This window comes from Poecilia formosa, unplaced genomic scaffold (assembly GCF_000485575.1).
Source record: "Poecilia formosa unplaced genomic scaffold, Poecilia_formosa-5.1.2 Scaffold323, whole genome shotgun sequence".
Lineage (NCBI taxonomy): Eukaryota > Metazoa > Chordata > Actinopteri > Cyprinodontiformes > Poeciliidae > Poecilia > Poecilia formosa.
The window spans coordinates 216,588-230,654 of record NW_006800262.1 but is presented as its reverse complement, the minus strand read 5'-3'; the positions used below and the strand labels follow the sequence as shown (position 1 = coordinate 230,654).

Below are 14,067 nucleotides of genomic sequence, written 5' to 3'. Positions count from 1 at the left end.
TAAACAAAGACGAATACATTCAGAAAATCCCTCAATACGTCATTTACAAGGGCCTGAAAAAATGCTGGGGCGTTTGTCAAACCAAATGGCATCACCAAATACTCAAATTGACCCAATGGTGTCTTGAACGCTGTTTTCCATTCATCGCCCTCTCTGATACGGAGCAGGTGGTAGGCGTTTCTCAAATCGAGTTTAGTAAAGACTGTGGCCCCATGTACAGGTTCGAACGCAGAGGATAACAGGGGCAAAGGATACTTATTTTTGACTGTTATTTGGTTCAACCCTCTGTAATCGATACATGGTCTTAATGTGCCATCTTTTTTCCCGATGAAAAAAAACCCCGCACCAAGAGGGGAAGAAGAGGGTCTGATTATGCCGGCGGCCACGGACTCCTGCAAGTACTTTTCCATAGTCTGTCTCTCGGGTCTAGAGATATTGTAAAGGCGACTATTAGGCAGGGGAGCGCCTGGCAACAGATCAATGGCGCAGTCGTATGGCCTGTGAGGGGGCAGGGACAACGCCTTAGTCTTGCTGAAAACTTGAGCTAGAATCATGGTAATCGTTGGGTACTTTGGAGAGGTCAAGGGGGTCTGCCTCTTTGCAGCCTGCTGTCTGGGGAGTCGGAAGGACGGCAGAGCGGAGGCAGGATGAATGGCAACTTTGGGGCCAAGAGTCGATATGCCTGTCGGACCAGTTAATGCTAGGGTTGTGGGACTGAAGCCATTCAAACCCGAGAACCAACCAAAGAAGAATTTGCAGAGGGAAAAACATAAAACGAAATTGACTCGGTGTGGTTGCCAGAGACTGTCAGTTGCAATTCCTTGGTTCTGTGTGTTATCTGGGGCAGCGCCTTACCATCTAGAGCGGAGACACGAAGGGGTGAGAGTAGAGGTAAGGTCTCAATGCCCATTTGCTGACAAAATTTGGCGTCCAACAAATTATGCTCGCAGCCAGAATCGACCAAGGCTGACACGGTTAAACACTGATTCTTTATCAAAAGGGAGGCGGGAATCAACAGGCGAGGTGACTCAGTTACAAGTTGATGGTCCGCTAGCTCCCTCGCTCTCTCTAGCGGACCTTGGCTTTTAACAGCATGGGGCATTGTGTGATTAGATGTCCTGCTTCGCCACAATAGAGACAGAGCCTGGCTCGCATCCTACGTTGTCTCTCTTCTGGGGTTAGCCTAGTTAGACCAATCTGCATGGGTTCTGGTTCAGACCGATTTGACGGAGTTTCTACTGGAGTAACTCGGGTATGGACTGACAACGTTCTGACTGGTGGGTTCCTGCTGCCCCTCTCCTTAGCTCGGGCTCGAATTCTATAGTTAATCATGGAGAAAACCTTTTCATGAATTCAAACTTGGTGAATCTCTTCTGGATATTCTCATAGTCGGTGATGACTCAATTCATTGTGGTCACTTAAAAAAAGAACAAAAACAAAAAAACAATGTCATCATAATTCTGAATTTATTTAAATACCATTCCAAAAATGCCCCTTGCTGCACACTGTCAGAATGGTAGACTGGCAGACAAATGCCTAGTTAACATGACTGGTTGTTATAAAGTGCAATACAATTATTTCTTAATACAAGTAGCATAATAACTAAAGCTGAACAAAATTATTCTGATCAAATATTTGTCTAGCAGAAGTTCAGACAGACTGCCACTGTTGTTATTCAGATTGCATCATTTAACATATAGTTTTAGGCACATGAGTGTATCTTTTCACTTAATGAGCATTCAAAATTATTTCTAACCAGATACTCTGACTTATGGTTGTTTGCAAGAAGCTTATTAATAAATAAACAGATTTAACACCAGTTTTACATTTGACAACAATTAGTTGTCTAAAATGTAACTTGTTAACTTAGCTGGTGGATGTTGATTCCTGCTTAATCAGTAATACTTTTATAACAAATTTATGACGGATCACGATTTGTTGGTTCATGTCAAGTTGTCATAACAACGACATTTTGAATAATAACTTTGTATTAAAAGTGTCATTATTTACCGAATGACACTTTATGACAACAGTCATAAATATTCATGAAGACTTACTGATATTCATGACAGGAGTTATGTAATGTTTATGTCAGTGTCACGACAGTCTTATTCACATCCCGTCAAATAAAGTGTTACCAAATAAACTTGTGATCAAAAATATAATACTCAACTTAATAGAAAACACTCAGTACGTTCCGAAGATATCATTACATCATCATGACTCCCTCCTAGCGCGCCACAATCTGGAAACAACCCTGCTTGAAAACAGAACTGGGAAAATGTTTGGAACTGAAAATAACAGGTTAGGATGGATATGTTGACTGATGCAGGAATACTGGGTGTGCACCCACGATGAACCGCGTCAGTTTAAGCTGCAACAAAAAGTAAGCTACCAATTGTGTATGTGTGTGCGGGCGTGCTCGCATGCTGACACTCATAACTAAGTCCTGGCTCGTGACGGCTTCTCCGTCACTTATTGTTTAAACATAAGTGATGAAACTCAACAGCATTTATCCTCAGGCAATAACATATCACACTCGCGCACACGCACACAAAATTAATAAAAATAAAAGGATTTGAAATCCTCACTCGAATGTAAATAGTACATTTCCTCAGTTTTTGTCTCAGATTTAACGCATTGGTCTGTGCACCGAAGCACATGAATTATGGGGTTATTATATTCTCACTGAAAAAGAAAATGGGGTCGGATTAGCGGATTAACTCCAAATAGGTCAGGTTTGACTATTTTTAATGTGATCCAGGTGTGTAGACAATCACACATATATAAATAGCTGCACAACGGTGTGATTTGTCGGGTTGTGTAGTTATATCGATTCTGTGATATTTATCTATTTTTCCCCCTCAGAAGATATCGATTTTTGATCCGCAAATTGTGTTAATAGGCCAAGTAAAACCAGAGTTATGTTAAATTAAGTAAACCGTATTTTTCCGAATGTCAGAGAAATGTCAAAAACCAGCTTTTCCAGGTATGCGACAAGGAAACGAAACGCAACATTAGATTGATTTGTTTTTGGAAATCTCAAATCTTCAATAAATAACGATGGGCTGTATTTTGCTGCTAAGAAACAAAGTAAAGTTGCTCAAGTAACCGTGAATGAGAAGCGGAACGGTGTAGCGGCAAATGCAGTGAGATCATGAAATTAATGCAAAGTTTGGATATTGGAGCGACTGGTGGCATCCACTTAGTAATTTGCTTTTAGCTTAGTGGTTTATGTACTGTATATAAAGGATTATGTGAAGAATGAACGAGCAGCAGGTAGTGGCGCTCTGTTTTGAGCAGGAAGTCAAAGAGGGGAAATTTGCAGCTGAAGTGTGGGCACAGTGAGGATTTCCATGATGACGATGGCGATCGATCATTCTTATTAGCAGCTGACAAAGAGTATCAGAGACTGAGAGAACGATGAGATCCTGGCAGTCTGAGAGGCAGCTACTCAGAGATACAAGCAGGGGAATGGCGGCGCTGCGCAGCTGCAAGGAGTCGATCACTATGGGGTGAGGCAGATCCACTCCCCCAGCAGCTAGTAGTAAGCAGCTTACAGCCAAGGCTAACTCCGGGAGTCAAGGTAGAAAAAGCTTTTTCCCATAGTTCAAAAGACCTTTTTTTACTCCCCCCTCCCCAACACACAATTCCATATTTTTTGTCATGTTTTGACCTGACGTTTTGTCAAAAATTGAGCAATTTCATTTTTATGCTGATGTTATAAAACTGTGTTGCTTGCAATATTTTTACATCAGTTTAAGAAATTTAAAGTATATAGTTATTCTAAATTATAAAAACCATTCGTTATGAATATTTGACTTTCACAGTGGAAAAATTAACAGGTTTCCAAATTGGGTTTTGTTTTTCTGTGACTCAAGGTCCAAAATGCAGCCACAGTATGTCCAAAAGAAAAACATAAGTACAATCATTTGCATATTGAGAATCTACAGAGGCGGATAATCTCCCCACTCAGCTCCCAGATCACTGTTGAAACTTTGCGTTTTATGTCAAATCCACATGAATTAATTAACAGGAACTCATTTTCTCACCGCATCTTTCATTAATTTTGTCCAGCTGTAGACTCCAAGTCTCTGTTTAATCAGAGCCAGGTATTGTGTAGTTGGTGCTTTTAATCAGTTTTCAATTAAGTTAATTCAATCTATATCTATGGAACAGTCACAAAATGTCACCAAAATCATTCTGTCCCTCTAAAATATTTCTGAAAATCTTAAAAGCGTATTGAATCGTATCGAGTTGTATCATTTGCCAAATATCGTGACATATATTGCCTCGTAATCAGAATATTGTATCGTATCGTGAGATTATTGTATCACTAGACCCCTAGTAATTTGTGGAATGTTTTGGCTCTGATGGAGAACTTCGCCTATTAAAAGATTTGCAGGGAGCGTTCGATTAGAGACATATTGGTCTGCTTAGAAATGTTAATGATGGTTTAGCATAGCGGTTCTCAACGTGGGCGGTACCGCCCCCCCAGGGGGCGTTCAGAGGACGGCAGGGGGTGGTGGCGGACATTTTTACAAAAGGGGGGCGCTGGGATGCCTTTGGGGGGCGTTTGGTCGAAGGTAAACTTTACACCTTAAATGCACAACAATGCCAGTTTAGACTTTGAGCAACTTGGTAAAACTGTATTGTGTAACACTAAACCATGCTTGGCTGCAATTGTATCGATGGCAGCTCTTCTTCTATTCAGTGTTTGTTAGCTTCTGTTAGCTTCTTGGCACAGCTCCGTTCTCCTGCTACTGGTAGCTAAAATCACCTCACTGTGTATCCCTCTGAAAAATGAACCCATTTAAAAAAAAGAAATAAAGAAATCCCTCCATGGGTGAAACCACGATGGAGAGCGTTCATTTTATAGCGTTAACACCGGAGCTGTAAGTGGTCCTGTATGAAACGGGGGTGATAGAACAACGGAACCACAGCACTTTTAAATTTCAATAATCAGACTGCAGAAATTGTTTCCGTTGTTTTAAGAGGTTTATGTCAGTCTGCCTTTTCCCCATCGATACGTTTCCCGACCGCTGCGCACCTTTGGGGGTAAAAAAACAAAACAAAAAACAACTCTGAAACAGGAGAAGCGGGACATAAAACGGAGTGACGAACTAGATGTGAATTATGGCATAAAAACAGAGAATCCGACGCTGCACTGTGAAAAAAATCAACACATGATGTGAAACATGACGATTAGGCGGCGCAGCAGGTGATGAGTGAAGATTACTGATGGTGAGCGTCAATAAATGATAAAATAAATCTAGCAACAGGAAATAAACTAAAGTGGACATAGCAATAAACCAAGAGAGGACAATAATCAAAGGAAACCAAATGGAAATGAATGAAGAACAAAATGCAAGAATAAACTAAGAAACTAAAGTAAATACAGAGGAATAAACTGGTATGGCAAGACCTTTCGAGCAATAATTAATACAGAGGAGTGTATGGCAAGAATAAACAAACACTATTTCCAGATAAAAGGTAAAATAATATTATTGAAGTGCCATGGGTTAGTTGAGACCACATCTAATACTGAGAATAAATATATCTTACAGACCATAACAGTAAAGAACTGATCACTTATTTATGTTTTTAATTAGATTTGATATATTTATTTCTTTTTGACTCATTAAGAACCAGATTTGTTCTTTGTAATTTCTGTCCAGTAAAACTATTAATCTATAAATCAATAGACAGGTCTATATAAAGATATAATCCATGTTTCTGTCTCATATTTGTGTGGCATTAAAAGGACCTGGAACTTTTGTTTTTCCACTGAAAGCTCTGGTTTGCACAATAAATGCCATGTGGGTGAAGTTTTATAGATGATACTCTGATATCCCATTCTCCTGAAGGCAGCACAGAGCTGCGCCACCAGAAACCTACATGAAGAGCTATGATTAATGTAGTTACGGTTCTATCCATGTTTTAATGTTGCAGAGCTCAGTCGTTTTGCAAATAGTTCAAAGTTTAAACTGGCATGTTGTTCATCTTATCTGGTCATTTTGTGCAAGATTTAACAACTAGAAAATGGCACAAAATAATATTTTTTCCACTCTGATTGGCTGCTGTTAGACCTACTGAATTTAACTTGAATGTTCATTGCATTTTTTGTAAACACTTGTGAAAATAATTTCTATTCCCATGAGTTTTTTGTTCTCCGGGAAATAATTTTTGATGATAAATACAGAAACAAGCATAAAAATCAAAACATCTACAATAGTGATAGTAATTTTAATGATAAAATAATGGTCAGTGCAAAGTAGCCTACAAATTCTTTGGTGGGGGGCGGTGAGGGACCTGGATAAAGGCTGGGGGGGCACTGGCCCGAAAAAGGTTGAGAAACACTGGATTAGCATTTAAAATGCTCAGACTGATCATCCTGGAGCTCTGTGCAGAACTTAAAGAAGGAGCTGTGCGTTACTGGTGCTGTTCCAGCCGGAGCTGCTGACAGGTCAGTCGAGCCATTCCAGTTTTCTGAATGGCTCTTTATGAATACAAAGCAGTGTTTCTCAACCCTGGTCCTCACCACCCCCCTGTCCTGCATGTTTTACGTATTTCCCTTTTGCTACACACCTGCATTGTATCTATGGGTGATTCTGCAGCACTTGATGGTCATGCAATCATTTGAATCAGCTGTTCTGGAATAGAGGCACATCTATTCCAGCAGTGCTGCTGCCCAATCCAGTCTGATCCAGAGGCCAACCCAGCAGGCTGGTGACTAACTGGACATCAGTATTTATCATCTGCCCGGTGTATCCAATTAGCAGTCCAAAGAAGAGAGAAAAAAAAACATGTAGCTGACGGGAGAGACACCTACTGGACAGTAGGTCTAGATGTATAGAGCCATGTGTACAACTTTTAGTGTGAAAGCTGCACACTCCTTTATACATGAGGCCCCTATTCTTTAATGCTTGACACCATGATGCATCTGTTTAAGGGTGAATTCACACCAGCCCTCTTTAGTCCACTTTAGTCCAACTCCAGTCCATCTGCCAAGAAACTCCAATTCATTTGGTGGGGAGTTGTGAATGTGAACTTGAACCAAAAAAGTAAACTATGGTCCGCCTAAAAACCTAGGATTCAGTTTGGTTAAGGCCTTGAAATGAGGTGCACAAAAACTTGCATTGAAAGTAAATTAAAAGTGTCAACTTTGCATTAAAAGTGTAATTATTTGCCGAATGACACTTCATAACAGTTGTAAACATTTATGAAGAGTCATTCATGCTTATGACAGTCTTATGCACACCCCTTTAAATAAATATAAAAAAATATGAGTGGTCGTATGCTTTGTAAAATGCTCATCATACATCAAATCAAAATATTCTATTCCTATTATGTTATTCCCACTAAGAATATTTAAATAAGCTCAACCATGCATCAATCCAGTTCAAATATTTACAAAAAATAAGTGTCTTTGCACATGTAGCTATGATAGCTGTTTGAATAAGGTTTCCAGCAAAAAACCTGGAAATCTGTTTAGCATTTAACGAGTTATGATTAAATTAAAAGCTCTGATCCTTCACTCCGCCTGCCAAACTTATAACACCGAGTGAAACGATCAGCCCTAACGTCACGTCAGCGACAATAGGCAAGAGCAGTTCATTCTTTATGTCTGTGTACTCTCCTGTTCTTGCAGGAAGGGAAGAGCATGTTTGAGCAGGAACTCTACCACAGCTTCTCCATCAGCTGCCCCAGGCCGTACTTCATCACCTTCGCAGGAGACGTAAGTGTCAGACTGCTGGCCCACAAACATGTGTCTTGCCTTGGCATCAGCTCAGTGCTGCTTCTCTCCCCCCTTCCCTTCTCCACCCTCCCTTTAGAGCTGCCAAGTGGGCCTGAACTTTGCCAGTGAAGAAGAAGCCAAACGTTTCAGGGTGACTGTCAGCGACTTGCTCAACCGGAGGCAGCGGAAGTCGGGTGAGTGTCGCCGTTTGAGTTGGTCTTCTTCAGCTTCCGTGACCAATCTGCTTATAACTTCAAACATCTGTGTCACCCCTACCACATCCCAGTGCCAGCTTTATTTTTTGACCTTTTCCACATGTCACATTACTGGGTGTTACTGTCATCTAATAGGGTGGAGCCACACAAAGCAGTGTCTGATTATGAACTAGAATAGTCTTCACAATTTTTTTTAAATTAAAATCTGAAAAGTATGAATAATATTTAACAATCCCCCTTTACTCTGGTACCTCTAAATACAATCCAGTGTAAGTATCTCTTCAGTCTAAATGTGTCTGGTCTGGTTCTGCTCTAATGGTGCGTTCACACCAAAAGCATTACGCGCGTCAAAAATGCGTCCGACACTTCAAGTTCGACGCGTGTGCACTTTGAATGCAGGCGCTTGATATTTTGTCCTACAACTAGCGATCTGTGCATCTGGTTTACATTCAAAGTCTATGTGGAGGCCACGTCAGACATGTCGGTTCTAATCATTGTTTTCCGTTGGATGCTCTTAACGCTTCAAATGCTCAAAACAATTCATTTCTCGCCGCTCTAGACGCTTGAAAAGTGCCACAACGGCCCTTGATGCACCTCCACATCAGAGGTCGCGTTAACCGAATATTTTCCGTATTTGACCAGTTGTTTTTTCCAACGATGGGGAAATTTTAAGCCTGTCTGTCACTTAACAGGTTATAATTAACACCCTTGACTTTTGCACATGGGCAGACGTTACAGACTTTACGTAAAGAGTTCATCACAGAGGCAACTAAAATCAATCAATTAAAAATAATCCTTTCTGAATATCGTGTCATGCACTCTGAACTAAATGCGTCTTTCTGACCAGGAGCTGACGGCGTGTTGAAGAGTTATGGACCGGACGCTTTGGAGCGTCTGGTTCAGAAGTGCATTTGGTTGAAAAGGTGAATTTAATTCCAGTCTCCGTTACAGACCAGGGCAAACTAAAGAGAATGCAACGTTGTGTTGATCAATTTATAGTCTAAACTGAGGAGCCAGGAGTTTATCTTGAGGAAATAAATAAAGGTAGACTGTAACATGTGCAGTGCTCTGCAGCTGCACAACCAATGTGGACTCCACCACTGCAAAGAATTAAACTTAACTCGTCCTGGAGTTTCCATAAAAGGAGTCCTCTTTGTTCACATTATCTCCCGCGCCTAGAAGGAGAGCGGTGCTCAGGAGGACCGGGGCAGATGTAACATTCGGCCCCAACGGGAGAAACGCTGGTATTAAGAGGAGTCGTTTAATTTCATTTATTATAAGTTATTGGGGCCACAGTCAGTGTTTTTTGTCACTATGGAGAAAAAGTTAGATCCATTCATCTGCTTTATGTGTGATGGGATCTGGATTCATGGTTCAACTAGGTGAATATTAACTAAACCACATATAAATGCAGCTACATAGCCGATGTTAATATGATTATAATTTGATGGGTAAAAATAGCACATGATCATTTTTTTTTTAATACTGTTGGTCAAGATGACGGAGAACAAAAACGTCTAGCGCAACCTCTGCTCCACAAAGACTTTGAATGTAAACCAGATGCGCCTGTCGTTCAAAAGGTTCTTCAGAGAACCTCTTAACATGGAGATCAGGGAACCCAGCAGGAGGCCAGGCAGAACCTGGTGGTTGTGTTGAGTTAGGTTCTACAACAACATGTCAGAGTTCTGATCAATCCTTCATGAAGACAGCATGGACCAAATTAGGGGTGGGCGATCTTGCCAAAAAATTATATCACAAAATGTTTTTTTAAATACCTTGACAACAATATCACATTTTCTGCTTTTTCTTTTTTTTTTTTTGTGGGGGGGCATGGGAGTTAATATATATATATATATATATTTTTTTTTTTTCTTTCTTTTATAAAGTAACTACATGAAAAATATTCATATATAAATATATACGAAATGTTTAATATGTCAAAGAACATAAAAAATAGATCAATAGAAATTTGGCTAACAAAAGACAGCCTGACATTAGCTACCAAATGACAATACTTCCATCCATCCATTTTCACGAGACACGGGGTCACCTGGACAGGTTTCCAGTCTATCGCAGGGCAACACAGGGACAGACAGGACACACAACCATGCACACACACTCTCACATCTAGCCTAACCCTAATCGGGCCGGGAATCGAACCCAGAACCTTCTTGCTGCAAGGCAGCGGTGCTACCAACTGCACCACTGTGCAGCCCATGAAAATACTTAAACACCCTAATTAAACAAACTGTTGTGGTTCAACAGAACATTAGTTTTGCAAGATGTTAACTTTCCCCCTCATGTTCTTTTAAAAATGCAAACATTATGTGCAAAACTAAGAATCTTAATATTTTTAAAAGGAAATAATAATGCTCAACACCAAATTATGTCAGATAAAAAATCCTGCAAACAATAAAAGTTTGTGCACCCTTCCTAACAGCAGGAACTTTGTGTATTTTCATTTCTTCCACCTGTCATTTCTTTACAATAATGTCTGTAATGATAATCTATGTTTTGATTTTTAGCTTTCATGGCCTCCTTTTCTCTCCCCCTCCGTGCAACGCTGTTTTCATTGCTTTAACAACAGTAACTGAAGTTTGTTTCATATTTTCTCTAAAGGAATATCTGATTCGGGACACGGAGAAATTAGCACATTCAACTCTTGCTTCCATTGATTTATTCAAATGTTTATAAGTTAGCAGACATGACTAGCTGTAGCTAGCTAGTTTGTTCTCTGCTTCTGAGCAGCCTTGTATCCTTGACAAAATAATCAGGAAATATTTCTCCTGTTTCATAAAACTTGGTGGCCCTGAACCTTTGCGCTAAGCTTTGAGTAATTTAGTTATTTTTTTGGGAAGCAGTCTGTATTTCAGAAACTTGACTATCTCTGCATGGGGAATGACATATTTACGCCATGGAATTAGCATATCACGATACAGTTTACTTTCCAGCTTTTATTTTAAATTATATCAGTTTTTGTCATCTATACTAGAATTTTAACATTTGCTTATTGAGAATGTCAATGCTGTTAAATTTGATTTCATTGCTTCAGCAGAAACAGATGAAAAGATTTTAAATTTACATTTAAATTGAAGTTTTAAGTGGGAAGTTTACTACAAGACCAATGCGCAGAGGTGGCTACAATGTCACTGGCTCATGGCTCCAGCATCACCTTGTTTAATGAAAACCAGACTGAAATGTATCCAGTTTAGGGTTACTGGCCTGCCAGGCTTCTGATACACTGATTGAAATCCTGGTCACTCTGAGCTCTGAAACCTTGTGGAGGTAGTTGTTGTGTTCTAGGTTGGTGCTGCAGCTCCTGTTTCTAACATCTCCTCTAACCCTCAGCAAGCCTTCATCCCTCCTAAAATAATAATAATTTCTTTACCCTCAGTCAGACTGCCCCAGTCTGTCTGCTGACTGCTGAGTAACCATGATTGATGGTTTGTTTATTGCAGAGAAAAGAGGCGACCTGAGAAATGGTATGTTAAACTCCTCTCAGTATATTGTAATATTTCATTCTGTCTCCAGCGTGAAGCATTGAAGAAGTTATTGTGACGCTGCTGTAGCTCTGCAGCTCTACAGAGCATGCTGATTTGCATGTAGAGTCACAGCCAAATGTTTCAATGTGAGCAGCGTTTCCTGCTCTAGCTTTTCATCAGTCTGACTGAACGACACTCTGCATTAACATGTGCCCATATGCCAGAATGTCCAACTAGCTCTGGGAGTTTCTGTCCAGATGAGTTGACCTCAGATCCGTGTTGCCTCCAGGTCAGAGCTTGCTCAATAGGAGTGTGAGGGAGATAGCAAAGCCTCAGGTTTAATCCAGGAAAAGCAGTGAAGGCAAGGTGAAGGTCTGCAGGACGAGCCACGTTGGACGGCAGGAGACGTGTCTCTCTGGGTGATGTTGCTTGGGATTGTTCCTGTCTTAGCTTAGATCAACTAAGGCAGGATTTAGGAGTGTGCCAGGACACTGGCACTCCTAAAATCAAATATTGGTCCAAATAGTGGACCCCCACTGAGCCCCCGTGGTCAGGGTTGAGCGACCAGAGGTGGAAGAACAGGAACCTGTGATCCACTCACAGACCCAATCAGTCATGGGTCTTTCTGTAAATTAATTCAGTTGCTTTTATAAAGTCTATTTTATTTTAGTTCTGCTTTAGAATCTAAACAAAAATATTAAAAAGATAATACAACATGTCCAGTTTGGATCTAGTATGCATCCTGTCTTCTGGTTTTACTAAGTGATATATGAAACAACAGACTGAACTGGTCCAATAACTGTTGGTTTGAATAATTGGGTTTTATGAGCTCTTGCTGTAAAATTTGCCCCACTCCTTCCATTTAATTGTTTAATCAGGAAGTGGACCTGAAGAGATTTTTCTGTCTTGAGTTTTACCTGCTGTTATGATGTCAACTGTTGGCTGGAAGGACTCATGCCACATAGTGGTATGTTACTGGTTATTGAATGAAGAATAAAAATGTAGAACAAAAACCTAAATAAAGAGAAAGAGACTGGAGAAAGAGTCCAGGAAGCCTCCATGGCAACAATATGATCACTTCAGTCACTTTGCCTAAGATCAGGCCTCTTGGCAGTGACATAACAGGAGCTGAAGACTGAAGGCACCGAGTTGAGTCTTCTCCGCTGCAGGTTTATCTAGTCCAGTGTTTTTCAACCACTGTTCCGCGGCACACTAGTGTGCCGCGAGTGATCGTCAGGTGTGCCGTGGAAATTATTCAATTTCACCTACAGTACCGTATTTTCCGGACTATAAGCTGCTACTTTTTTCCTAAACTTTGAACCATGCAGATTGTAGCCCAGTGCGACTTTTCTGTGTATTTTTCTTCAACCACCAGGGGGCTCTCTAGCAGGAAGTGAATCATTAGAAGTCAAAATTGTAAATCAAAGAAGAACGCGTTAATTTTCATTTAGAACAAGCACATGCTAGCAGCAGGCACAACGGAGAAATGTTTTCAAACTCATATGATGCTGCTTTTAAGTTGAGGACTGTCGATCTGGCACTGCAGGAGGGAAATAGAGCCGCTGCACGTAAGCTTGGCGTGAACAAAACCATGGTTCGGCTTTGGAGACGGAGGGCTGCGGCCTGAATATAGCCAGCAGCCCTCTGCTGGGTCCTTATAGAAAACCGAGAGCAGCTTCCAGTTTTTCTTTGTTTTTTGTTTTTTTTGTTGTTGTTTTTTTTTTTTTTTTTTTTTCAAAAAAAAATTGAAGGTACTAGTATGGTGCGCTTTATTGTCTGAAAAATACGGTAATTGGTTTTAAAAGATTTTTTGAAAATGAATTATCTGCTAATAATGCCATCTTCAAGTGTCTGCTGTAGTAGTGACTAGCGGCGTAATCATGTAATTTTCTTACCACTAGATGGCAGTAGGTACAGAGCATTTTACATTAAAACAAGAGAATTAGTGATGCATGAATGTTACAGGTAGCAGTGAGAGCATCGTATCTAGCAAGACTGACGACAGTGATGGAAAAGACAGTGAAGCTCAGCAGTAGTTGGAAAGAACATGGGTCCATTTCCCACAACATAACTGTGTGAAGTGAGCTTCTCAAGCCTGGCTACTATAAAAACTGAAACCAGAGAGAGACTGAGAGCTGTTGAGGGAGAGCTTTGTCTTTCTTCAATTTCTGCCAGGAAATCAGCTGTTTTCATCCAAACATGCACAGGTTTCACACTAGGTGGGTAAAATATACAGATATTGACATTTTGTACATGCAAATCTTCACATTGTAACAGTGAATATGAAGTAGAATCTTTCCCAAATATTATTGCTTCTTTCAGAATAAGAATTATTTTCTGTATTCTGGCTAAAAGAATGCTTGTGGATTAGTTTGTAAAACACTGAAGTTTTCTACAACTTCTTTAAATTTAACACCACAGTGTTGTGACACTGTTCAGGTGATCAGGTGTACTTTTGAAGTGGACATGTTACGTGCAATTTGAAATAAGAAATGTAAAATGTGATAAAAATACATTTTTGTGTTTATTTGATTCCTATTCAAGACACTTTGATAAGAATGACTATATATGTAATATAGGTGGCTACAGAGTATCTTTGTTTACATTTTTGGTTGGTGGTGTGCCTCATGAT

At 40.2% G+C, this 14,067-nt stretch overlaps 1 protein-coding gene across 2 annotated transcripts in view; it reads left to right on the top strand.

Annotated features, from left to right (window-relative positions):
• The window catches only part of wasla (WASP like actin nucleation promoting factor a), a 49,678-nt gene that overhangs the window by 15,043 nt on the left and 20,568 nt on the right, over positions 1-14,067 (top strand). Inside the window, exons 3-5 of one of the 2 annotated variants that reach the window (XM_016661320.1) lie at positions 7,652-7,738; positions 7,836-7,932; positions 11,412-11,435. In XM_016661320.1, coding sequence (XP_016516806.1) covers positions 7,652-7,738; positions 7,836-7,932; positions 11,412-11,435 — 208 coding nt within the window. The remainder of the gene's footprint in view (positions 1-7,651; positions 7,739-7,835; positions 7,933-11,411; positions 11,436-14,067) is intronic. The other variant, XM_016661321.1, reaches the window with a different exon arrangement.